The 27,993-nt window shown below is 42.6% G+C and overlaps 1 protein-coding gene across 1 annotated transcript; it reads left to right on the forward strand.

Annotated features, from left to right (window-relative positions):
- The first annotated feature begins 130 nt into the window (after window positions 1-130).
- tmco1 (transmembrane and coiled-coil domains 1) lies at window positions 131-26,929 on the forward strand. The gene is made up of 7 exons (XM_055642291.1): window positions 131-314; window positions 11,215-11,292; window positions 15,447-15,506; window positions 17,434-17,480; window positions 17,991-18,058; window positions 24,037-24,181; window positions 26,304-26,929. Exons 1-7 carry the CDS (start codon window positions 245-247, stop codon window positions 26,400-26,402), a joined length of 567 nt encoding a protein of 188 aa, XP_055498266.1. The 5' UTR covers window positions 131-244; the 3' UTR covers window positions 26,403-26,929.
- Window positions 26,930-27,993: the final 1,064 nt, after the last annotated feature.

Genomic DNA, 27,993 nt, shown 5'->3' on the forward strand with positions numbered 1-27,993 from the left:
TGTTTTTTTCCTCTGTCTTCACGGGAATGCACGGTTTGGTGTCCAATGTAAAAAAAAGTGCGGGGAAATGAGCGTGATTTATCGCCCGGCTCCGGCTCCCATCAGCCGCTGCGCGCTCGGCCGTTGGTTGGTGGCGCCCGCGCTGGTGTGAGGGAGACAGACGGAGCTCGAGCCCGCGCCCGCGCCCACTCCTCGCCCCTCACTCCTGGAGCCCCCACTCCCGGTCGGTCGGCCGGCCGTAGCCATGAGCACCATGTGCGCCGACACCATCCTCATCGTCTTCATCTCCGTCTGCACCGCGCTCCTGGCCGAAGGTGAGAGGAGTTTAGATAAGGGGGTGGGGGTGGGGGAGCCTGGGCCCGTCGTCGTCGTCCCGGTATAGATAGACACAAAAAAAAACTGGAGGAACTCAGCGGGACAGGCAGCATCTCTGGAGAGAAGGAATGGGAGATGTTTCGGGTCGAGACCCTTCTGCCCGGCCCCTGTCGTCGCCGCCCCCGTGCCCATCCATCCCTGGATCCTGGGACCCTGTTCCCATCCCCCGCCCCCCGCTCCGCCTCAGGGGTGTGTGTACAGACATTAGAACAAAACAACCTTCGCTCATGGAAAGGAGGAACTGTAGATCTGGTTTCTGAAGAAGGGTCTCGACCCGAAACGTCAACTGTTCCTTTTCTCCACAGATGTTGTCTGATCCGCTGAGTTACTCCAGCTTGTTGTGTCTCTTTTCTTTACAAAAAAGACACGACGTGTTGCAGTGTTGCACCGCGGTTATTGGACTTATAAAGAAGGAGAGTGTCTTGTTTTAGTTTATTATTGTACGGCGAAAAGCTTTGCATACTACACGGTCCCCTCTTCCAATCAAAGACTGTACGTGATTACAATCGAGCTGTCCATAGTGTACAAATACAGGATAAAATGAATAATGGTTAGTGTAAGATAAGGTCTGATAAAGATAGCAAGAAGGTCTGAGAGAGGGTCTCCAATGAGGTAGGTGGTAGGCCAGCACCGGTCTCTAGCAAAGAAAGATCTTATAGCGAAGCTCTGCTATAAGATCTTTGGTCTCTAGTTAGTGACTATAGGGAGGTTTCACGGCAGTCGGGTCACGACCCATGACTCGTACTGTTGCTACGCTACTCCAAAGTGGATTACACGCGATGTACTGCAGGTAGGCACTTACCATTGTTCCAGCGTAGCGGGCCCGTTAAAACCCGCCGAAATTGTCAATTTTTGCGTTGTAAATAATTATGGAAATCAGGATAAGCTTGTGAGACATTTAGCCTACTTCAGAATTCCAAAAGTGAGGAGAAATGACGATAGATAGAAGCGAGAGCTGAAGGGACAACAGCAGACAGAGTGCTTAGTTTGTTCACTGCATTTCACCAACTAAGGCATTATTTGTGTTTTTTCTTGATTCCTTTGGCATCTAAAAAGTTTCAGAAGTGATAAATCTGGCTGTAAATGTTTTTAATCACCAATGGTTCTCGTGGGTTTTTACATACAAAATGAAAACGCATCTGAAGAAAATTTTACAGCCAGATTTATCACTTCTGAGACTTTTTAGATACCAAAGGAATCAAGAAAAAACACAAATAATGCCTTACTTAATGAAATGCAGTGAGCAAACGCGATAATTCCCAATGTTTTCAATTCCGATATCTGCACAGCCAATGTATTACCAAGCACTTTAGCTGCTGTTGTCCCTTCAGCTCTCGCTTCTCTTTACCTTCATTTCGCTTCACTTTTGGAATTCTGAAGTTGGGTACATGTCCCTCACACTTACCCCGACTTGCACAATTTTTTTCAGTGCAAAAATTCAACATTTTGGAGGTTTTTAACAGGTAGGAAAGTACGTGTTTCTAGCATTAATAACATATACCGGAAGTTATGTATGTCCTCCAGATGGATTGTGCGGCTCCATGCGTCAAGCCCTATGACCCAGTGACCTTGCGTGTAACCCCCTATACACGATTACAATCAGGCTGTCCACAATGTACAAAATAAAGGGTACATTCAGTGTAAGATATAACATTGAAGTCTGATTAAACATAGTTCAATGGTCTCCAATGAGATAGATGGGAGGTAAGGATTGCACTCTAGCTGGTGAGTGGACTTGCCAGAGAGGACTGTTCAGTTGCCGGATAATAGTTGGGAAGAAATTGTCCTGAATCTGAAGGTATGAGGGTTTTTTTACCCTTCTATACCCCTTGCCTTACGTAAGAGGCGAGCTACCAAGAGATAGATCAGTGCTCTTAAGGCAAATTTCTCCAATCGCATTGGCAGGATTGAGTGATTACATGTGCAGGAAAGAACTGTTTAAATCGAAGGTAGACACAATGCTGGAGTAACTCAGCGGGACAGGCAGCATCTCTGGAGAGATGGAATGAATGACGTTTCGGGTCGAGATGAAGTTCTGAAGAAGGGTCTTGACCCGAAATGTCACCTGTTCCCTTTTCTCCAGAGATGCTGCCTGTCCCACTGAGTTACTCCAGCATTTTGTGTCTACCTTTGAGTGAGTACGTGACACTGCCTGGAGACAAGCCTTTCGGTCCACAAGTCTAAGCTGACCATCGATTATCCGTTCACACTAGTTCTATACTTTTGTATTTACCCCCTATGCACGGGGCAATTTACAGAGGCCATTTAACCTACAAACCCCCAAGTCTTTTCGATGTGGGAGGAAACTGAGAGCACTCGGAGGAAACCCGTGGGGTCACAGGGGAAACATGCAAACTCCACAAACTGCACCCATGGTCAGGATTGAACCCAGGTCTCTGGCAATGTGATGCAGCAGCTTTACCAGCTGTGCCGCCCTCAAATATCCTCCCCGGTGGGGAATTGAACCCCAATCTCCCATATGACAGGTGGGGATACTCACTGCTATACTATTAAGGACCTACCGAGGATAAAAGCTTTCAACGTCAGCGTTCTCTCCCAGGCTAGTATTCCAGGCTAGCATTGAGGCTCTAATTTCACTGGGCTACATCATTTGCTTTCCTGAAACCAAACTCCTGAAATGAACACTCTATACTCGGAGCTCAGCTACGGAAAGCGATATGGAGAGAGAAAATGCATAAACGTTTGCTTTCAGAATGTCCTTAAAAAAAAAAATGGACCATACGCATTGACTTGTGGGAATCCCAGTCGCGGATTGCTCTAAATGGAGAATGGGAGAATAGACGTTTGTCTCGCATGTCTTTTAGAGCATGTGGAACCTCGGTGAAAACAGCAAAAGGAGAGCTCCTTTTCTAATAATATAACCACCCCTCTCCTAGTGAGCCCATCCTAGAGTGATACAGGCCCTTTGGCCCAACCTACCCACAACCAGCCAACATGCCCCAGCTACACTCGTCCCACTTTCCTGTGTGTGGCTCGTATCCTTTTGGCTTTGAAATATTTTGAGCAGTTTTGGGCCCCATATTTGAGGGAGGGTGTGAGGTTTATGAGAATCATCCTGGGGATGATTGGGTGGCGTAAGAAGCTGCGCTACGCAGAGCTTGCAGCAGAGGCAACGCAGCGTGGCTGGGACACCAAAGTCTATCCAGTTGAAGTGGGATGCAGAGGATTTGTTGCGTCATCTACAATCAGACTGCTGAAGGAGCTTGGAATCCACGGTCAGGCTCTGCGGAAGACCATAAGATCACTCTCAGAGGCGGCTGAAAGAAGCAGCCGGTGGATTTGGCTCAAGCGGAACGACCCATGCTGGGCCCCAAGTACGTCAGGGTGAATCTTTGGGATGGTTTGACACGGGACACGCGCTGATCATCCTGCAGCGGGCCGCCCTTGTGGAGGGTTATAGTGTTAAAAGGCCGAAACACCCAGTGATGCAAGGGTACACTACTGATGATGTGTCCTGTGCCCAACTATCCTGAAGGTTACACAGGCCAAGATATGTGTATCACCCCCCCGCCTCCCACCGATGATGAGCGTCTACCACTCTCAACAATCAACGGATGTCGTGAAATGCTCCCCACCTATTGGCACAAGGGACTTCTAACATCTAGTCCTGTGTATTTGATCCTGAGGAGCATTTGATGGCTGCATGAGGGGTGAACTCATTGAAACTTACCACATTGTGAAAGGCCAAGATAGAGTGGACGTTAAGAGCAAAGATCATAGAGCTGAGCTCCGGTCAAAGATCTTTGGGTGAGGGTGTTTTCACCCACTTTTGTAACATCTGCAAACTTGCTAATCTTGACGTGTATGTTCATTCAAATTGATGACAAACAGTATCGGGCCCAGCGTTGAACCCTGAGGCACACACTAGTCAAAGGCTCCAGTCCAAGCAGCAACGTTCCACCATCACCCTCTGCTTCCTTCCATGAAGCCAATTTTCTATCCATTCAGCTATTCATGCGATCTAACCTTCCAGAGCAGCCTACCATGCAGAACCTTATTGAATGCTTTGCTGAAGTCTATATATACACAACATCTACAACTCTACCCTCATCGCCCTTTTTGGTCACGTCTTCAAAAAACTCAAATCAGATTTATGAGTCACGATCTGCCACCTACTAAGCCATGCTGACTATCCCTAATCAGCCTTTGTTTGTCTAAATGCCTGGATATCCTATCCCTCAGCATACTCTAGTAGTAACTTTCCAAAAACATCCCACTAGATGTTAAGCTCACTGGCCTACAAGTTCTCAGCATTTGGGCCCCTGCAGCCCTTCAAGGCATTCTTGACTTTGTGCGAGCACTCAGGATAGAAGTACAACGAGCATTTTGGAAAGTGGTGAAATCATTGGACAATCAGCAGATTTACGAAAGGTAAATCATCTGTATTATGTTCCTCGAGGATGTACGACTGGTAAATTTCACCTTCAGAGGCTTCGACCAAGGTATCAGGCCATATGGGGGTTCGTGAAGCATACCTTCAGTAGGAGGTAACGGGTTAAGAGGATACAACCTTAAAGCACACGGCATGGATAGTAACAACATTTGCCATGCCTTCTTAGCAAAGACGACTTGTAAATTTCAACCAAGGTTCCCACAGTTTCCTCTCTAGTTTCCCACAATGTCCTCGGATATATCTGATCAGACCCTGGAAATTTGTCTACCTTCATACACGATAGTACCTTCAGCACCTCTTCGACCGTAACACTGACTGCTCTCAAGACACTTCCATTGACTGCCCCTAGTTCCTCCGTCCTGTCTTTCTCCCCGGCAAAATACTCATTGAGGACCTTGCCTATCTCCTGTACCTCCAGTTCTCTAGTTCTCCTGTTATCTCCCCTTATGCATTTATAAAATCTCTTCGGATTGGCCTTAATGCTATCTGGCAGAGCTATCCTCTGGCCTTTTTTTGCCCATCTGATTTCCATTTTTACTTTGCTCCTTAGTTCCTGAAACTTCTCCAGGGATACACTTGATCACAGCTGCCTATACCTGTCCCATGTGTCCTTATTCTTGACCTATGCCTCAATTTCCCTCTGAAGAAGGATCTCGACTCGAAACGTCACCCATTCCTTCTTCCAGAGATGCTGCCTGTCCCGCTGAGTTACTCCAGCATTTTGTGTCTATCCCCAATTTCCCTCATCTCAGCCAAGCTTCCTTACATTTGCCTGCTTTGCCCTTCTAACAGCTCTAGTCGGTACACTTTTAAAAACATCCCACTTGGATGATGTTTCTTTCCCCTCAAACAACCAATCAACTTGAGCAAGACTTTCTCTCATATCCTCAAGTTAGCCTTGCCCCAATTGAGCATTTTAACATGTGGGCCCTCTCTGTCCATATCCATAACTAAACAAAACCCTGGATGAAGGAGAAGCAAGGCATTCTTGACTTTGTGCGAGCACTCAGGGAAAAGTGCAAAGTGTTTTTTGTTGTCATAACTTATGTGCTTGTAAAGCTGCAGCAAACACAGATTTAATTGTTGCACAAGAGAAGGGGTCTCCAAACTATGGCCTGTGGGCCACATCCGGTCCACCACGAGATTTTATCCGGCCCACAGCAAGCTCTTAACACGTCCCATGTGGCGGGCTGTAAGCGAGTTCGGTATTCCGACTGCGCATGCCCAGGTCATCGGGCACTCACCATAACCATTGTTGATCTGCTGATATCAGACTTTCATTTCATCTGGTGAGTGAGCGGGATCGTGCTGCTGCGTTAGGTTGGGACCCAGGTCTCCAGTGCTACAGGTGCGGTTGAGTTGCTGCTGGGCTGTCCCTGTCCGGGGGTGGCCAGACGTGTCGGCCCAGCCTTGCAGCCAGCGTGCGGGGGAGGTACTGGATCCAGCTCGGTTTTCTAGGGGATAGCTGATCGGTGTAGTCCTAACTCCCAGTATAGTCCCTGGTGGACTATTCGGGAGTGATGTCAGATAAGGAAACGAGGTGTGAAATGTAAAGCTAGAGAGGTATATAAGTAAGTAAGTAAGTTTATTGGCCAAGTATTCACATACAAGGAATTTACCTTGGTGCTCCGCCCACAAGTAACAACATGACATACAGTGACAGTTACAAATGACTCAGAAACCACTAAACATTAATAATAATAAAACATTGATAAAACACCATTGATCAAGCATGTGAACCAACAAAATACCAGATCAAAGGGAGGCTACACGTTTTTGGCTGTTGAGTAGAGCAACTACTCGTGGATAAAAACTGTTTTTATGTCTGGCTGTGGCAGCTTTGACAGTCCAGAGTCGCCTTCCAGAGGGAAGTGATTCAAAGAGTTTGTGGCCAGGGTGAGAGGGGTCGGAGATGATCTTGCCCGCTCGCTTCCTGGCCCTTGCAGTGTACAGTTCATCAATGGAGGGAAGGTTGCAGCCAATAATCTTCTCTGCTGATCGGACGATTCGCTGCAGCCTCCAGGTGTCGTGCTTGGTGGCTGAGCCAAACCAGACCATGAGAGAAGGTGAGAACAGACTCTACGATGGCCATGTAGAATTGGACCATCATTGCCTGTGGCAGATTGTGCTTCCTCAGCTGCCGCAGGAAGTACATCCTCTGTTGTGCCTTTTTGGCTGGAGTCGATGGTAGCCCCCCACTTAAGGTCCTTGGAGATGATGGTTCCCAGGAACTTAAAAGACTCCACAGATGTGACTGTGGTGTTGTTGATGGTGAGGGGAAGGGGAGCTCTCCTCTGTCCACCGTCTTAAGAGCATTGAGCTCTAGGTTGTTGCTACGGCACCAGGACTCCAGCTGTGACACTCTCTGTCTGTAGGCAGATTCCTCCCCATCCTGGATCAGTCCAATCAGGGTTGCGTCGTCCGCAAACTTGAGAAGCTTGACAGAGGGGTCTGTGGAGGTGCAGTCGTTGGTGTAGAGGAGAGGAGAGAGTACTCAGCCTTGCGGTGCTCCTATGCTGAGTGTTTGCGGCTCCGAGATGTGCTTTCCCAGCCTCACATGCTGCTTCCTGTCTGTCAGGAAGTTGGTGATCCACTGACAGGGGTTCAGGCAGTCAACTCGGAAAGTTTGGAGTGTAGTAGCTCTGGCACAATGGTGTTGAATGCAGAGCTAAAATCAACAAACAGAATCCTCGCATAGGTCCCCTGGCGGTCTAGGTGCTGCAGGATGAAGTGCAGGCCCAGGTTGACTGCATCATCCACAGATCTATTGGCCCGATATGCAAACTGCAGAGGGTCCAGCAGGGAGTTTGTGATATTTTTCAGCTTGGCCAGCACAAGCCTTTCAAGTGTCTTCATGACTACAGAGGTCAGTGCGACAGGCCTGTAGTCATTAAGACAAGTAATTGAAGAGGACAGGGGAGAGGCAAAAGGAGGAATAAAGGTGAGATGAACCCGAGTCCCTCATTCCCCTTTTATCCCCCTCATTCCCCTCCCCTCCAACCCGGTTCACCTATATCCCTCTCTCATCACCTGTCCTTTCCTCCACAGATTCTGTCTCACCCACTGAGTTCTTTCTACATTTGGTGCTTTGACCTTAAATTTTAGGTTTGGATCTTTCTAATTAGGTTTCTGCCATACCTTTGAACCAAATCACTAATGACATCTTTAATATTATGATAAGGTGATCAACCCCACCTCAGTGTTCACAGGCTGCCTACAGCATATGAAATGAGATCTCCCTCAATGTCTCTTGTGTTGTCCACTTTAGTAGAACCACACTCTCCTCCATTCCTTCTCTGCCAGTCATTGCCACAGCTTATTTTCTGCTATTCACAATTCTTTGCCGATGTAGCAAGCCATATGAATCAATTGAATTTGAAGCTTCAAGTGGAAACAAATTGGATCTGTGACTTTTTTGCTCATGTCAAGGTGTTCAGAGCAAAACTGATGCTACTTGAAGGCCAGTTGAAAGTTCATATTTGGCTCTTTTCCCATGTTGTGAAGAATTTAATGAAGAAAGTGAAGAAGAATGTCCTTCCTTATTTGCCAATGAAGTAATTTTAGGATTTAAGAAACAATTTCAGGAGCTATTTTCTGACCTTGTTGCCAAAGCAAATGAAATCAGGCTCTTTCAAAATCCATTCGATTGTAATGTTGAAAATCTCCCAAGTCAGTTTCAGATGATCTTCAGACAGATGACGGACTGACATAAGCATAAAGAAGGAAATCTGATTGAGTTTTATAAATTTTTGAAGCCTGAGCATTCCAAATTTGAAGCGATTTGCTTGTAGACGTTTGTCCATTTTTGGTACAACATACCTCTGTGAGGCAACGACTACTTTAGATGGTGGGGAGGGGGTCAAAGCCGGTGATGGAATGGGCAGTGGTCACAACTTTTTGTAGTCTTTTTCGCTCCTGGATGTTCAAGTTGCTGAACCAGGCCACGATGCAACCAGTCAGAATGCTCTCTACTGTGCACCTGTAGAAGTTTAGGAGAATCCTCTTCGACGTGCCAAATCTCCGTAATCTTCTCGGGAAGTAGTGTCGCTGATGTGCCTTCTTTATAATTGCATCGGTGCTGGGTCCAGGAAAGATCTTCGAAAAAATGCACGCCGAGGAATTTAAAGTTTTTGACCCTCTCCACCATTGATGTGAACAAGATTGTGGGTCCTCATCCTTGCCCTACCAAAGTCCATAAACGGTCACTTGGTCTTACTGATATTAAGAGGCAGGTTGTTGTGCTGGCACCATCTGGTCAGTCGGTCGATCTCACTTCTATACTCTGACTCGTCCCCATCTGTGATTCGTCCAACAACAGTGGTGTCGTCGGCGAACTTGATGATGGAGTTCGCACCATGGATATAGAGTGAGTAAAGCATGGGGCTGAGCACGCAGCCTTGAGGTGCTCCCATACTCATTGTAACTGAGGATGAAGTGTTTCCACCAATTCGAACAGACTGTGGTCTGGATGAGGAAGTCGAGGATCCAATTGCAGAGGGATGTGCATAATGTGGCCCTCATGCTGAAACGTTTGGAGGCCCCTGCACAAGAGTCTGCAGATGCTGGAATTATGAGGAAAGAACAAAGTGCTCGTGACAATCAGCGGATTAGGCAACATTTGCTGAGATAAATGGACAGATGTTTCGGATTGGGTGAAATTGGGAATGCAGTTAAACTAGTGTGGAACAAATTCATTATTAGTTTAATTTTTATAGTAATGCTGAAGTTCTTGTTATTAGTCCTAAGGCAAAGCCAATCATAGTTTTGCACAGAACGTATAGTTGTTCTGCCCACATGATGCTAAATTAACTTCCTCTGCCTGGATGCGATCCACATCCCTCCATTCAATGCATATCATGTGCCTACCTAGAAATTCTTCCAAAGCTTAAGCATTTAAATTACAGTGACATGATCTATTATGTACTTTTCAATAGCAACACTATAAATAGAATATCGAGGATATATGAAGAAATGAAATAAAGTTGCCTTCCCAGAATGTTGTCACCCATTTAAATGTGACTTTTGAAATGAGACATTTAAAAGAGGAAAATATGAAACATTTGGGTGAAAAGGTGGGATGGCTGTTTCTTGTCTGATTTTTTTTTAGTTGCTTTTTTAATGGCATTTTAGCTGATGTACAAGAAAAAACAGATTGCAACGTTTAATTTAGTAAGCCCTTATCCACTGCAATTATCCTAACTTTAAATGAAAAGGTTAAGTTGCTGAGTGATAATTTGAGCTTTTACAAATATTTCCATTTTACCTTACAAGAGAGGAGGATGGCCTTTCAGCCCTTTAAATCCATGCCACTTCTCAAAGCACTCCCATTAATACCATTATTACTCCGTGACCGATTCTCTCACCTGTGCTCTCATCTAGACAAGAAGCAAATATGACTTCATCAATAAATGCCTATCTTCCATATTCAAATTTAGAATCTCCTATTAAAAGCTCAAATTATTACTTAGCAACCTTTTGTTTAGCTGCCCATATTTGAACTCGGGTAATCAGAGCCTATGGGGTAGCTGGGCATATGATATCAAAGATGAGGATTTCTGAATTGTGCATTCCAAGAAGTTAATATTATAGATGCAAAAGGAAATTATGTTAATGACCATTTATCAGAGCTGAAGGAGGGGTTTGGAAAAGATCTCCTGAAGCAGGGTAATCAAAAGTGAAGCAGGAGCATATAACCTCCTTCCTTCCAGTAGCTTCACAATTTGCAACTCTTTAATCCTTTCTTCTTCTTGCGTACACAACTTGTTCTGTTTGATCTTCTGTCTGTGCACGCCAGGTTGATTGCATTTGTTGTAAGAGGGTGGACCACGTGAAGGTTGCAATCTCCCACCCCTTTAATCCTTTCATCTCACACCTTTGGTTTTAATTTCTGACCTTTGTTACAATCATATGCTTATCAAAACTACCCTCACCCGTGTCTACCTATTACTCTGTCCTTCCTCTCTCCCAGTTTTGCTTCCCCCCCCCCCCCCAACTACAATCAGTTTGAAGAAGTGTCCTGATTTGAAACTTCACCTTTCCCTGTCTCCAGCTATGTTGCCTGACCTCCTGATTTACTCCAGCATTTTGTGTCTTTTGTTTTTAACCATGCACAATGTTATGCCAGTGGCAAGGGTATTAAGAGAATTGTTTCTTCCGTAAATGGATAAGTAGTTGGATAAAGCAAATGTGAGGATTTCTGTGCTTGATATCAGAGCTATTCACTGAAGCTTTGGAAACATTTTGGCAACTTGAATGAACCAATAGCCTCCACCTGCTCCAAAATACATTGATTCTGTAAATTATTTTGTACAGCAAAATGACTTACTTCCTGTTGCTTATTATTGGGTCTTCGATTTACACTGGTTTTGAATAGTCCTTGATGTGCCCCACAGAAAGGGATAAAATTGTTCTTTTTTTATTAACAGGTATCACATGGGTACTGGTGTACAGAACTGATAAATATAAACGTCTAAAGGCCGAGGTGGAAAAACAGAGCAAGAAGTGTAAGTATTAATTGGGAAATAAAAATAGAAAATGCTGGAAATTCTCAGCAAAGGCAGTATTTGTTGGGGAGAGAAACAGTTGATGTTTAAAGTTGACCTTTATTGAGAGCTGGGAAAAGTTAGAAGACAAAATGTTTTAAATTGCATAGAAGTGAGCGAGGGGGGAGTGGTTAAAGTCTGTAATTGGGTAATCTCTCCAGATTGTGATGCAAATAATTGTGGTGCTGGTGGTTTAAAGAGGTGGTGATCAAAGATCTTTGGTGGTGATGGTCATTGATTGCAGTGGATCTGTTAGAAAGTGATGTAAATGGGAGATGAATGACAGGTGGAGAACTTGAACAGATCACCGTAGACCTTCCCCAGGTACCCAGTGTGCTTTTGCAGAAGGTAGAAAAATAAGCAAAAATCGTTCCATTATGGTAACCATACCTCTACAGTATTGTAATGAATGGCATGTAATGAACGACATGTATGATCGACCAAAAGAGAACATTTACTAGTGGAGAGGAAGAGGAAACTAGTTCTGCCGTTCTTGATAATAAACGTATGAACATAGGTTCTTCAGGCTTTTGAATTTAGTAAAGTTATGGAAGCTTGATCGTATGTAGGGGTGTCCATAAGTTGAATAGTTGCAACGCGGGACAACCTGCACAGTTCCTAAAAATTGGAGATAAAAGAGAATGCTGGAAATTCCCAGCAATTCAAATGATGTCTGCAGAGAGAAAACTGAGTGAATTTTATAGATTGGTGATATTTTCTCAAAAAAGCTAGTTAGGATTCAAATATGCTACACAATGAATAATTCTAGCGGGGGGGGGGGGGGGGGGGGGGGGGGGAGAGGGAAAACGGGGGACGACGACATTGGTGCATATTTTCTGAACTAGATGAAATCGGTATTGATTCTTGACAATTGTTATGGCCATTTGGAAAATGAGATGCTTTTCCTTCAGCTTGTGTTTGGCTTTGTGTAGGAAGGAACTGCAGATGTCTGTTTACACCGAAGATAGACATAAAATGTTGGAGTAATTGGATCAGGCAGAATCTTTGGACAAAAGGAGTAGGTTGGAATAGTGAAAGTCAGAGAAGCCTATTGAATGGGAGACTAATTAAGATGCTCGTTGTATCAGGATGGGATTTGTTTTGTGCATATTAACTCGTAAATAGATTTCATAAATTTATGGCAAGTTTTTGAGTGAAGGATTAATAATTTCCTTTTCTCTGCTGTAACCTTATTGGCAATCTTTGCTTTGTGCTAAGAAGGGCTTTAATGTCTGAAGAAGTGTTTCGACCAGAAACATCACCTATTCCTTTTTCCCAGAGATGCTGCCTGACCCGCTGAGTTGATCCAGCTTTTCATGTCTATCTTTGCTTTGTGCCTCCCTGATAGCTTAGTTGTGCATTGCATATTCAATGGGTTTGCGCTTGCAGATGTAAGCAAATAAATTGAATGCTGACACTTCGCAGCATCTACTTAAGTAAGATAAAATGTAAAAACTGCTTCCTTGTCTTTTTATTCACTATCATCATAAGTGTGGCTCTACGTGAAGCATGTTGAATAAATTAAGTGCCAATATTCTAATGCATTGACATTTCTGCATTTCTAAGAAAACGAGGCTGCAGATGTTGGAATCTTGAGCAATAAGCAAACAGCTGGAAGACCTCAGTGGGTCAGGTAACATCTGTATAGGGAAATGGTCAGACGTCATCTGTCCAATCTTGAGGAAAGTTGCTGACCTGGGAAATTTTCTCTCTATTCCCTTCTACTGATGTTGCTGACCCACCGAGTTCCTCCAGCAATTTTATTTAGTTTCTACCTTCAGTTACTTTTGCATTTACATCAGATCTAATATATTTTAGCATCATAAACATGTAAAGTTGGCAAGAGAAATAAGCTTCATTTCTCAGGCACCCATTTACTCCAAGCCTACATTAATCCTATTTTATTCTCTCAAATTTACTGTCAAATCTCCTCCCCACTTCTATCTGCACCACTCATTCATTCTAGTTGGTCTTGGTTAATTTTCTTTTACTTTGAGCAAGTGATGATTTTAACCTCTCCCTAGATTTGGGTAGGGAAGTCTGTGATGTTGATGTAATTATAATAGAGGGATGTTCTGTCTTGAAGGCTCCAAATATGAATAACTTGGTATGTTGATTGTATTCTCACACCATTGTTGCTCCAAGTTTCCTGGACTGACATCACGAGTGTTATTGAACAGAATTGGTACAATTCAGCGTACAAGTTGTTCACAATTGCAGTGTGCTGGTCCTTGAAAGGTTATTCACTCACTGGGATATTCATCAAGCTTCTGTATCTGCTGTTCTCTGCTCCTGCGGGGCAGAAGCTTGAAAGTGCAAACCACCAAACTTGGAAATAGTGTCTTCCCTTCTGTATTCAGACTACTGAATAGTCCATTCATACACTGGGGTACAGTCCTGATTTACTAACCTACCTAATTGCAGATAGACACATAATGCTGGAGTAACACAGCAGCCCAGGCAGCATCTCTGGAAAGGACGAATGGGTGACATTTCGGGTCGAGATCCTTCTTCGGACTGATGTCAGAGGAGTCTGCGGTATAGAGATAAAATGTAATCGGAGACAGTAAGACTGGTCGGAGAACGGGAAGGGGGAGGGGATGGAGAGAGAGGGAAAGCAAGGGCTACTTGAAGTTAGAGAAGTCAATGTTCATACTGCTGGGCTGTAAGCAACCCAAGCAAAAGGTGATGTTGCCTATTTCCTTCGCTCCATAGATGCTGCCTCGCCCGCTGAGTTTCTCCAGCATTTTTGTCTACCAAGCAAAATATGAGGTGCGGTTCCTGAAATTTGTGCTGGGCCTCACTCTGAGAATGGAGGAGGTCCAGGACAGAAAGGCCAGTGTGGGAACGGGAGGGGGAGTTAAAATGTTGAGCAACCGGCAGATCAGGTAGTGTTTAAGAAAGAACTGCAAATGCTGGAAAAATCGAAGGTAGACAAAAAATGCTGGAGAACCTCAGCGGGTGAGGCTGCATCTATGGAGAGGAGGAATTGGCGACGTTTCGGGTCGAGACCCTTCTTCAGACTCATGTCGGGAGTGGCGGGACGGGAAAAAGAAAGGATGTAGGCGGAGACAGTCGGACGTGGGAGAACTGGGGAGGGGAAGGAGGGAGAAAGCAAGGGCTATCTGAAATTAGAGAAGCTGATGTTCATATCGTTGAGGTGTAAACTACCCAAGCGAAATATGAGGTGCTGTTCCTCCAATTTGCGCTGGGCCTCACTCTTGCAGTAGAGGAGGCTCAGGACAGAAAGATCAGAGTGAGAATGAGAGGGGGAGTTGAAGTGCTGAGCAATCGGGCGATCAGGTTGGCTAAGATGGAGAGTGGGTTTATAATAGATGTCAGTCGATAGTCTGTCTCCTGTGATGGAGAGAGTGAGATCTAGAAACGGTGGGGAGTTGTCGGAGATGGTCTAAGTGAATTTGAGTGAAGGACGGAAATTAGTCATGAAGTTGATTAAGTCAGTGAGTTCTGCACGGGTGCAGAAAGTAGCAACGATGCAGTCGTCAATGTAGCAGAGGTAGAGTTCTGGGATAGGGCCAGTGTATGCCTGAAACATGATTGTTCTATGTACCCTACAAAGAGGCAGGCATAGCTGGGGCCCATGCGAGTGCTCACTGCTACGCCTTGGATTTGGAGGAAGTGGGAGGAGTCTAAGGAGAAGTTAAGGGTAAGGACCAGTTCTGCTTTTCAGGTGTCTATTCAGCAGTCTTTTCTGGAAAAGGCAGAGGTTCACTTGCACCTCCTCCAACCTCATGTACTGTATCCGCTGTTCCAGGTGTGGACTCCTGTATATCGGCAAGACTGAGCGAGCGCAGGGTCGGCGATCGTTTTTCTGAACACATCCGTTCAGTCCGCCTAAACTTAACTGATCTCCCGGTTGCTCAACAGGTGTTTCTTTGAAAGTGATGGGAAGACAACTCCTCAGTTTAGCATGTGCAACATAAATAGTATCTATCAATTGTTGATCCTGCATGACAATGATTGATCTGCACAGATTCAGCTGAACACTCCCATGGACTGCTTTGTATTTGGGAAAAGTTGTGAATGGTGTAAAGTGCGAGAGCAATGGAGATATTTGACTAATTTGGTTTCTCATTACTTTTCCCTTTTAACAGTAGAAAAGAAGAAAGAATCCATTACGGAATCTGCAGGGAGGCAACAAAAGAAGAAGATAGGTAATTATCAGCAGCGTGTTACATGACATTATTTACTTCGATGGAATTCCCCTATAATATATTAGCAATGAGTGCCTTTCACATAAACTCAAGGCTACCTTTTGGGTTTAGTAAATATAATGGACAGGATCTTCTGACCGCCAAGCTACCTCAACTTGATGCTTGTCTGCTTGTTTTTTCCAGCAAGATCTTGGTTGCAGTCTTCTCTAGTGGCTGCATCCCAGCTGACTGGCAGAAACTAACAGGCCTTTGCAGAGCATAAGTGACAGGATATCCTTCCGGAAAGACTTTGACAGTCTTGAGGAGCTGGTGGCAAAACCATCAATGAGTTTGAATGTTTGTGAATGTTAATTGGTATACACAAAGAAGTACCTAAGTGTGATAACAAACTTAAAATAAAGTAAGATAGACACAAAATTCTGGAGTAACTCATTGGATCTCTAGAGAAAGGGAGTACGTGATGCATCGGGTCGGAACCCTTCGTCAGACTTCAGAAAATAAGTGAAATGATTTTAAACAAAGGTGCTTGAGTGCACTTTACACTCTGGTATTTTTAGCCTGTAGTAATAAATATAATAGCTATTAAAAAGACCTTTATTATGGAAAATCCTGCAGGGAAATTATGTCATTACGAATCTGAAACTCGGGCCCCAAACTCCCCTCTTTCCTTTTTTTTATAATACGATTTTTTTTCTGCCTCTGTATCATGATGTTTCTGATGAATCCATTTATTGAGTTGTAGAGAAACTCTGAAATGAGAATGATTTGAATAATTTCAAATTAGACGTCTGCTTATTATTCAATGGCCAGCTGTTTCTTCACAATTGTTTCAGTGGGGTTGCATTGCACGTAAGGTTTGGTCTAAGGATGTCTGTGCTGCACAATACAGATGGCTTCAGGTGATCTGGAGTAGAGTGAATGCACAGAAATCTTGGCTTCTGCCCACGTAAATGTGTAAAAGATAGCAAATATGTGGGTCTGCTGGTTCTACGGTGGGACATCTGCCCCATGATTGATCTCTTTGTGTGATGCTACAACTTGACAATCTTAGGAGTATAGCAATTGTGAAATAGTACAGAACAACAAATGCACAATCCTTGCTTGTTTTTCTCTGGATAGCCTTAGCCCATTTCACTTCTCCAGTTTTTGAAATCTGTTTTCATTTCCTCCACAGTCTGTTCTTTTTCCTTTTGCAACGGCGTGGAATTTGGAATTGTTAGTTTTTTTCTAAAGGCTCCAGTCAACAATAATGGCATGGCCAGATAGCCTGGTGACAATGGGCAGATTTGTTTTCTTTGAGATTTTTTTTGAGATAGACTTTCATAAAGCCATGGGGTCAGGAAATGGTGAGTGTTGACTGTTAATTCTGATACCAAGGTAGAGCTGATTTTTGAAGCATGAATCTGTTATGAAAACATAATTTATAGGTTTGTTTTTGGGGATTAACGTCCACATATTTCAGTTTATTAGTCCACTATCTAGCCAATTGTGTATGTTCTGTAATTTGAACGAAGATGGCGATAAGACAAATTGGTAAAAGAAGATATAAAGGAAACAGGAAACCAAGAGTAATGTTTTTGACAATAGGGCGCGCTGAAGTGATTCTTAAGTTCAGAGCTAGACGCTCGTTATCATAATTTCACACGGGATTTTGTTTGTTGGGGGGAAGGGAGTGGGTGGTTGTGGCTTTTTAAATACCGGAGAATGTCGCAGAAAGATTTATTTGGTACATTTACTGGAATTGTGGTACAGTCAGAAGCTTTTGTCGTGTGCAAACCAGTCAGCGGAAAGACAATACACAATTACAATCGAGCCATCCACCGTGTTCAAATGCATGATAAAAAGAAAAACGTGCTGATATATGATATGGAGCCAAATATAAATTTACAAGAACCTATATAAGCTTATTTTTTAACATTGTTTTCAGAGCGACAAGAAGAAAAATTGAAAAATAATAATCGGGATCTTTCAATGGTAAGTTGAATTCTCTTTCAAAGTACTTCATATTGCAAACATCAAAATGCAATGGTTTCCTTTTAGAGAAAATCCTTCAGAACAGTTCTGCTAATTTGTACATTTTAGTTGGTTACTTCTGCTTTCCCGATACTGGAAGATATATCGTCATAATGTGAAAAATCACAGGAAATGTTCTTTGTGATGTTACATTTTTAAATTGTAATTTAGCATGAATCACCTTCCATGTAAAAGCCTAATGTATATAGGCACGGTATGTGGGCTACTTATAAAGTGGGGACTACTTGTAGGGTGGCACGGTGGCGTTGCAGTCGAGCTAGTGCCTTATAGCGCCAAACACTAAGGTTCGACCCTGACTGTGTGCTGCCTGTACGGAGTTTGAAAGTTCTTAAATTCCATGTGGAACAAATTTAACTAATCTGACCAAGGTGGAAATAGTCTCCAACCCGATATACGGCTGTTCTTCAGAAATTAATTGTTCATTAACAGTTTTCATTTTTCTTGTGCCAGGTGCGAATGAAGTCAATGTTTGCTATTGGATTCTGTTTCACGGCTTTGATGGGCATGTTTAATTCCATGTGAGTGTTCCTTTGTTACTTTAGACCTTTCTTCATTTAAGACGTGAAATCTATCTATCTATATATTACTAAAAGTCTGATCTTGACCGCTTTTGGCTCGCTGTGCAGCGATTTCCGAGAGAACGGCGCCACCTACGGCCATAATTTTTGGCCACCTCGCTCAGAGCCCCCCTCCCCCTTCCGGGACCGGAGGATTTTTTCCATCGATGAAAAATCAGAGAGATATTAATGTTTTTAAATAATTTGCCATTCTCTCTGCTGCCCCTGCTGGAGGGAGGGGGAGGGGAAGGGACTATAAAACCAGGAAGTGGTGTGCCTCACTCAGTATCTGCAAGATGGAGGAAGCCAGAGGTTCATGTCTCTGAGCTCTGAATAACACTGAACACATGTCTACTCAACTGTGAGTGCCCTTAATGTGATTTGAAAATGAAAATATGGTTGAAGTAAAAATGCACTGCTAATGGCTCTTTGGGTTGGTGAAGTTAAAAATGCACTGCTAATGGCTCTTTGGGTTGGTGAAGTTAAACATGCACTGCTAATGGCTCGTTGCACCCTGCATGAAATGGTATGAAACTGCATTTGAATTTGGTGGCCTTGCACCCTCCTTGAATGGTATGAAACTGCACTTGAATTTGGTGGCCTTGCACCCTGCTCGAAGAGGCAAGAAACTGCACTTGAATTTGGTGACCTTGCACCCTGCTTGAAATCGAATTTCAAGGAATAGCCATGAGTCAACTGCCAGCCCACCAGCCGTGAGCGAGCTGCCGGCACATTAGGCTTGAGGGACTGAGCTGCCACCCCAAGAATCCATTTGGCCCACAATGTCCATACTAGCCCTCTGGAGACCAGTAGTCCCTACAGCCAACAACACCCATACCAGCTCTCCAGAAAGCCCCCCCCGGCGGAGAGGTGGAATATTGCGTCGAGAGACCAGCCCTCCCGTTTGAACATGGGACCCAGTCTAGTAATATGCTGGATCTTTGGCAAATAATTCTTATAATCTTGAATTGGTCCTTCTAAAATATATTGTGACATTATCTAATGTCAAATATCTCACTTTAGGTTGCCCTGGCACTATCACCCCCCCAACCCGTTGCACTAGCTTCTCATTTTCACCCTACAAACAGCTTACAATGGCCTGTTTCCTTTATCATCGTTACTTTTTTGCATATTTTTCATTCATTATTCTTTATCTCTCCACATCACCATCTTTCTCTCGTTTCCCTTATCCCTAAGGGTCTTGACCCGAAACGTCACCCATTCCTTTGCTCCAGAGATGCTGCCTGTCCCGCTGAGTTACTCCAGCTTTTTGTGTCTTATCTTCAGCCTAAACCAGCGTCTGCAATTCCTTCTTACACAAATATCTTGTAATTGGATTCATGGATGGAAAATAGATGTCTGGCACTGCATATTGTAGGATGCTGCGGGTTCTGAATTTGCCGGTAACAATCATGCTTTGTTAATTATTGCACAGAATAGACCTTCCTTTCAGCTCCTGTTTTTTGTTTACCGAACCGTTAAACTTCTTCCATGGGTGTCAAGGTGTAACTCTAGTAGACCCAAAATGCTGGAGTCAATCAGTGGGTCGTCAACATTTCTGGAGAAAATGGATAGGTGTCGTTTCAGGTCGGGACCCTTTTTTGGACATTTTCGTTCAGTTCCGACCTGAAACATCATATATCCATGTTCCCTAAAATTGCTGCCTGTCCTGCTGAGTTACTCTGGCAATTTTTGTCTATGGTGTAAATCAGCATCTGCAGTTCCTTGTTATTATAAGAAGTAACACTCTTTTCTTGACTGGAAAAACTTTGGGTTGGTGTACAATATTAAATTGTGGATGAGTACAAATCAGTATGATTAAGTTTAGCTGTTAACAGGATTTTATTCTCAAAATTATTTAGTGTGAAATAGTTGTCATATTTGAGGCACAGTTTCTGCAATATTCTTATGTTCTTGTCAGAAATATGTTGCCAGGTACCTGTGAACTTTTATAATTTCAGCGGTTATTTTGCAACAAATTGTCACAAAACTCGGTTCTGATGAAGAAGGGTCTTTGATCTGTTTCTCATTCCAAAATATTGCTTGACATGCTGTTTGGTTTTTAAAGTATTTTCTATTATTTATTCAGATTTCTAGCATTTATAGTTTTTTTGATTTTCACATCTCTGCAGGAGTTCTTCAGTGTAGTTTCCTAGAACCAGCTATTTTCAACTGTTACATTCATAACCTTCCTGTGGGAGATTGCAACCTTCACGTGGTCCACCCTGTTTCGACTAATGCAATCAACCCGACGTGCACAAATAGATGTTTTGGTTTCTACAACTTTAGGCTGTGCACGCCATACGCAAGAAGAAAATAACCTTCCTTCCATGACAGGACAGGGCTTGGAATGTTTGCTGATGATTTCACATTCAATTCAATTTGCAACTTCTCAGCGAAAAGAAATCAAATCAATACTGATGAATAGCCTCGGATCTGAAACATTAACTGTCTCTTTCCACAAATGCTACCTGACCAGCTGAGTTTATCTGTATTTTCTGATTTCCAACCTGAAGCACCCTTGACTTTCAGTAGCATCACTTACCATTGCCCCGTGGGCCACCATTGACCAGAAACTTATAAATATCCCGGCTACAAGAGGTGATCAGAGGCTGGTTACCCTGTAGCGAGTGACTTGCCTCCTGACAGCCCAAGGCCTTTCCACCATCCACAAGTCATAAGTGAGGAGAGTGATGGAATACCTTTCACTTGTCTAGATGAGGGCAGTGGCAACAGCTCTCAAGGAGTTGAGCACCATTCAGACAAAGTCTGTGCTTGACTGGCATCATCAACCAACCTAAACTTTCATTCCTCCCTCTATGTTTGCTGGTGTGTCATCTTCAAAATGAACTGCGGCCATTAGCGCTATATTTTCTAACAACACTTCCAAAGACCAAGGAGGACAAGGGAGAGGAACACCACCATCTGTAGGTAGATACAAAATGCTGGAGTAACTCAGAGGGTGAGGCAGCATCTCTGGAGATGAGGAATGGGCGACGTTTTGGGTCGAGACCGTTCTTCATCCCATCTGTAGGTCCACTTCAAGTTGCGCACTGTTCTGACTTGGAAACATGTTGTCCTTATTTATGTCGCAGGATGTAAATCCTGAAACTCTACCTGTTAGCACTCCACCCTCCCCAGGGGTGATGTAATGATTCACGTTGGCAGCTAATCACGATCTTAAGTTCAATTAGGGTTGGGCAATAAACGCTACCTTTACTTGTGCACAAGTTTGAAAATTAAATTAAAACTGGAGCGGTCAAGAATCAGTACTTGAGTGCTGTCTTTCCTCAGTAGTCTTTTAGAATGAGAAAATCCTCCATAAACTGGCATTTTAGGATAATCCCTTTTGTTCAAGATTGTTTGTCTTAATTTACTTTTGCTGTGATGTTCTTTTGACTGTTTGAATTCTTATGAGACGATATTTTTAAACCATGTTTGAAGGTAATGTATTAAAACTGGAATTATATCTACCCATTTGAGAACTAATATTTGCCTTGATGTTTTGTTGGTTTTGAATTCCTTTATGATTTAATGTTCTGTATAACTACAGAAGAAAAATCACACTTGTTATTTAGGGATGTCACAACATCCAAATGTTTACGTTAGTTGACCATTCCAGTCAATTACTTTAAATTACATTATATGTCAGTAGCCACTTCCTGTTGGGGAACGTACATATTGTTGCACAGTGAGTTTTTAGGGTAATTAATGCTTCAGGACAAACGAATGGGTAATGAATAATTATGATTGCCAGCCACGTGTTGTATTTATTGTAGAAAGTATGTGGTCAGGTGGTGCCAAATCTCTGCCACGGCTCAAACTTGGCATATGAGGTATTCACCCACATGCAGACGACTGACCAGTTGTCTGTCTGTGACTGAGTCCTTAATGCAGAGCAGGCTTCATGTGGTGACCAGACTCCAGTCGTAGGTTCTGTGGGAAAAGACCTGCAAATCATTTTAAATATCTCTAAGTTATGGATATTTCAAATTTACATCAATAATTAAATATTAAATTAATTTTAGAAAAGATGGAAGCGCCTAGAGGTGAGGAATATTTAGAAAAATAATTGCTGCCTTACAGTGCCTGAGACCCGGGTACGATCATGACTATGCGTGCTTGTCTGTACGGAATTTGTATCGTCTCCCCTGACGTGCGTGGGTGGATCTCCGGTTTCCTCCCACACTCCAAAGACGTACAGGTTTATAGGCTAATTGGCTTGGTTTCATTGCTGGTTGGTGCGGACTCAGTGGGCTGAAGGGCTTGTTTCCCTGCTGCATCTCTAAACTCAATATGATGTGGCTCTTTCAGCAAATGTTCTTGTGAATGCACTCTGTGTCCCATAGTTTTTTTTTCTGTGGACAAGTGCATAAGTTACCACAATCATGCATTTTAAAACCTATTTTAGAATGCTCTTATTTTAAAAGAGAATGACATAGAACATAGTGCAGCACAAGAACAGTCCCATCGGCCTACAATGTCTGTGCCGAACATGTTGCTGAGACCATCTCTTATCTATCTGCACATTATCCACATCCCTCAATTCCCTATGTATTCATATGCCGATCCAATGCCTTAAATGCCATTATTGTACCTGTCTCAACCACCAACCCTGGCAATGTGCATCCTGGCAGTTGTGCGTTTAAAATAAATAAATAAAAGTTTAGAAAAATACCTGCCCTGCATACCTCCTTTAAACTTTGTCCCTCCCACCTTAATGCTATGCCCTCTAGTATTTGATTTTTCCATCCTGGGGAGCAACGGTCTGATTGTCCACCCTATCTATGCCTCTCATAATTTTGTATACTTTTATCAGGTCTTCATGCAACCTCCAGCATTCCAGAGAAAACAATCAAAATTTGCCCCACGTAGAATAATTTAGTAGAATAAGTTTGAGTGGAGAAGATTTTGTCTTTAATTTACCTGTTCTTGGAATTGACCTCTTGAATCTTTAATAGTGCTGCTCTTTCAGCTGCTTAGTAATCTGAAATTGAATTTATCTGAATCATTTTGGAAATTGTTTACCAATTTGCACAACATGGCATTCCAATTGAGTTTAATGTCAGCACGTCTGACGTTTTCTGAGCTTCAGAATCTCATCTGATAACGTCATACTTATCCTTGCACATGTTTGAGTCCCTGCCAATGTAAAATGGATTCCAGGCAATTACTGACATAGAACAATCAGAGTTATGTTAAATGACTGTTGAAATGGGAACAATGCAGTACCGTTGGCCAGTTGAGGTCCACAGTGTGTGCTTAAGCTAGCTGGCAGGCTAGAAACAGGAACTGGAGATGCTGGTCTATAAAAGAAGCAAAGTGCTGGAGTAACCCAGTGGGTCTGGCTGATTCCTGGAGAATATGGATAGGCTATCTTTTGTGTCGGGGCCCTTCTTGACCCAAAAGGTCACCTATCTATGTTCTCCAGTGATGTTGCCTGACCTGTTGAGTTGCTCCCAGCATTCTGCGTCCTAACTGTGAGTTAGTCATTAATTGATACCTTGTGGTATCACTGCTGGCTGTATTTCTTTACTGGAGGTTTTGGCAGAGATATTGCAGGTGATTTACCTCGTGTCTCTCAGAGGTTTTATTTGTCTTCAGCTCTTCTCAACAGAAATACCAATCTCATGTATTTTAATCGTATATTCTTCAATCTTTTTATTTTATGCACAGTAATGCAGCTGATAAGGGATTAATTATAGCCAATAATTGTAGATCTCTGGGGTCTCATTTAATGAAGTGGTCTCCTAAGATTAAATCTACCAATATTACTTTCTTGCCATGATTTTGCTTTCAGATTTATGCATATTGTCCTCTTTTTTCAGAAATTGCTAAATGAAAGTAAATATTAGCTCGTAATTTATTTATCACTTTATGTGCATTAACTACAACTTCCAGCTTTTATGATCATGTATAAACTAATTGTTTTCCTCTAGATTTGATGGCCGAGTGGTTGCAAAGCTCCCGTTTGTTCCCTTGTCATACATCCAAGGACTGTCCCATCGCAACCTCCTTGGAGAAGATTACACCGACTGCTCTTTCATTTTCTTGTACATTTTATGTACAATGTCAATCCGACAGGTAAGCATTGTTGGCTGTAGGAGTGGATGTTACACAGAAGCAATGAAAAGAAATATAGGAATTAAAGTCCACATTCGCATCCAGCCAAGCGTGCAGGAAAATAAAACTTGACTAGGTATTAATCTCTAAACTCAGTTTTACATAGGGCATTTTTTTTTAAAGCTATTTCTGAGTTTGAGAGACCATTTTCCCAATGATTAACGTGATAAAAATCTAACTGCAAGGAAAATAACCTGAATTTAGAATAAATCATTAATTGAAAATGAATGTAATGCTAGTCTTTGGTACCCTCCTGTGTAGATCAAATCATGTGTAACATTTGACCACATTGTTTCCATATAAGCGATTATCATTTGGAAATTAACTGTCAACATTTTCTCTGAATTTGCCCGTTTACAACTAACTTAAGTTGTTAAACGTTATACCGTATTTCCCGGCAATGAAGACGTGCCTGCGTCAAAGACACACCCCCATTTTGAGTTGCTAAATTTTGAAAAAAGGCTGGCGGGACAGGATCAAGGGTTTGGTTTAGTCCATGGGGTCAGCCAACTTTTTTGCTTAAGAACCAGGACCCATGTTTGTGAGCGGATGGCGATAGATGTGGCCCAGATATAGGGCCACATCTATCGCCATACTTAATAAATGGAGGTAATAATACATACTAACTAAATTAGTCATTAGTAATATTACATACTAATAATACATAAATCAGTAATAATACATACTAATAATATAGTTTTCACGTGTTTTTCAATTAGATTTCTGAAGTTTCCAGATCACCTGCGTGTCCCGGGACTGGCTGCAGTTCCCAGATCCCTTGCTTCCCCGCGACCAGCTGTAGGTCGCCTGCATGCCCCGGGTCTAGCTGCAGTTCTGCTGTCCGGTCCTGGCGGCTGCTCGCAGCCACCCGAGCCTGACCCGGGCCAAACTCCCCACACACTGTGAAAGGAACTCTTTCCCCTCCCCCACCCCCCAGCAGTGCTGTCGGTTTACAGCCATTGTAGTGAGGGATAGCCAAGTCTCTTTCTTGGCTAACAATCTAACTTCGGCCTCCAAGACGCAGGTACATTTTCGGGCCTTATTTTCGGGTTAAAAATAGCATCTTTATTGTCAGGAAATATGGTACTTCATTTCATGGTCTTTCTAAATAATTTCTGCATTCTCATAGTACAACAGTTTCACTTAAATATTACATGCTTTTAGACCATTTTAATGTTTGTAGTATTTTCAGTATTTTATATTTCAAAAGCTCGTAAAAATTTAGTGCTCATTTTGCTCCTTTTTGTTTTCGATTTTGTGCTATTGAGTGGAGATATTTGTGCGTGTGCTCGCTGACGATATGACTTGGTTTGTTCAATTTTGTTTTTAATTTCAAAAGTTTTAAAGACACTTAAGTACTCTTCTGCACCTTGGAACAGCAGGGGGGAAATGTCTAAATGTTGCTTACCTTGTTACCGAGCATTTCTGGTGCCTTGAGGAAACTACTTTAGACTCTCAAACTGAGGATGACTACATTTTACATACCTTTTGGTGATGGTTACATTTGAAAAAAATGTGCGTTGCGTTATAGCTTGAAGCTTATTGCTTTATAGCTATTTAGTATTTGACATGCATAAATGTTTTAAAACAAAAAATGTGTAAATTTATATCATCTTATCCAATTTTAGTATGTCCAACATGCCTTTTGAAGCGTATCATTGTGGTGCTGTATATGTGGCAGCTAATTTGCACAAAATTAGATGCATCAAAGCTAGATACCATAAATAGCTGTACGATAATGAGTCTTTATTTAGTGGTGTTTATTGGGAAATAATATTGCCTTGGAAGTGAGGCAGAACTTTCCTGGTCTTCCAAGAATGGCCAACGAATATTTGATGTTCCCCAAAAAAAGGCATATGAAGTCCTTGTTTAACATCTCTACTGAAAAAGCTGCAATGGTGCATCGGCCGTTGTGTGTAATGCAGTGTCGTACCAACCTAATGAAGCCGTTGACATGGAACTTGTAACTTTCACAGACAGAGACGCTGTAAAAACTGAGCTGGTAGATACAAATGGTCACTTTGCAATATTTTATAGATTAGCTTAATTTGTGGGTTTATTATTTTCCTTTTTTGCTTCTCAGAATATTCAGAAACTGCTGGGTCTGGCTCCTTCCCGTGCTGCTACCAAACAGGCTGGAGGATTCCTGGGACCCCCACCTCAAACAAGCAAATTCTCATGATGGAATTGTAAGATGGTATTGAATATCAACTATTGGTATAGATAGACACAAAGAGCTGAAGTAACTCAACAGGGTCAGGCAGCATCTCTGGTCCTAACCCAAAATGTGACTCATCCCTTTGTGTCTATCTTTGGTACAAACCAGCATCTGCAGTTCTTTGTTTCTACAACTATAGTTCCGATTTTTGTTTATAGCTAAAAATGCGATTTTAACTTTTTTTCCCAGTAATAAGTGAAATATCTCTTGGATGCTAAGATATTGAAATGCTGCTGTGAAAAACTTTAAGTTTTATGACGGATTGGAAACATTGGAAGGTCACATGCACAGTTTGTTATCTGAAAGTTGTTTGTTTGCATTGTGAGGCAGATTATGTTTAAGGTAGAAAAAAAATTCTAAGGCATAAGGATTCAGTAAAATGCACAACTTCAATAAAACCGTGTCTTTTATCTGAAACAATACATTGATGTATGGAGCTGTGCAATAGAAGATTTTTTTTTCAGGAATTAATAAAAGTATTGATGTTAAAATTCCAGCTGTGGTCACTTTCTTCGGTATAGTAACAACAAAACAAGAAGTAAGTTTTCCCTCACAATACAATTCACAATTTAACCAGCGTGTGATCTCGTAACTATGGTGGGAGGAAGGTAATGGAAACGAGAAAATAAAAATAAATGGAAATGGCCTACGTACGATGTGGGTGAATATTGAGAGATTAGTATCTTTCAAATAAAGCAAAACAAAGTGCTGGAGAAACTTTGCATCTGAGGAGGGAATGGACAGGTGATGTTCAGGTTGGGACACGAATAATAAATATTGGTTATCAAGATGATGGACATTTGTTCTAATGGATGGAATGTTTTCCTAGTTTCCACATGTAGAAGTAAGAGGCTAAACATATCATGTGTCAGTTGTAAAGTTGGCATTATTCTTACTTAATCTGGTGCATCTCAAATGTATGTGACTAGGCTTCTGTATCTCCTCTGATGGTAGCAGTGTGAAGAGTGCATGTCTCAAATGGTGGCAATCCTTGATGATAGATGTTGCCTTCTCGAGACAGCAGCTTGTGTTCACCTTGATGGTGGGGAAGAATAATTCTGTGATGGTTCGGACTGTCCACTATTCTCTGCAACCTTTGGTGTTCCTATTGCATTGCATTGGAGTCCGTATACTTTGTTCAGTGCAATTGTGCAAGTTCAGTTGAGTATTTGGTGACATGCCAAATATCTTTAAACTTCTAAGAGAGTAGAGGCACTGGCATATACCGTCTTTGTGATTAAATCTATTACAGGTCAACTGGGCAGGTAACACCCGGGAATTTGAAGTTGCTAACTGGTACATTGGCGACCCACTCATGAAAATTGGCACATAGTCTCCTGACTTCCCCTTCCTTGGTTTTGTTGACATTGAGCGAGAGGTCATTGTTGTGGCACCAGTCAACCAGGAGTTCTATCTCCTCTACGCTGACTCATCACCAACCATGATTTGGCCAACAACAATGATAGCATTGGCAAATTTATGGATGACATTGGAGCTCTGCATGGCTACACAGACATGGGTGTGGAAAGAACAGAACGGGGCTCAGCACACAGCC

The sequence above is a fragment of the Leucoraja erinacea genome, chromosome 10 (genome assembly GCF_028641065.1).
Source record: "Leucoraja erinacea ecotype New England chromosome 10, Leri_hhj_1, whole genome shotgun sequence".
In the NCBI taxonomy this organism is placed as follows: Eukaryota; Metazoa; Chordata; class Chondrichthyes; order Rajiformes; family Rajidae; genus Leucoraja; species Leucoraja erinaceus.

Coding starts and splice junctions, on each gene's coding strand:
- tmco1 (XM_055642291.1), top strand. CDS start 245: ATGAGCACCATGTGCGCCGACACCATCCTCATCGTCTTCATCTCCGTC. Junction 11,293..15,446: donor GGAAAAACAGAGCAAGAAGT/GTAAGTATTAAT, acceptor CCCTTTTAACAG/TAGAAAAGAAGAAAGAATCC. Junction 15,507..17,433: donor GCAACAAAAGAAGAAGATAG/GTAATTATCAGC, acceptor CATTGTTTTCAG/AGCGACAAGAAGAAAAATTG.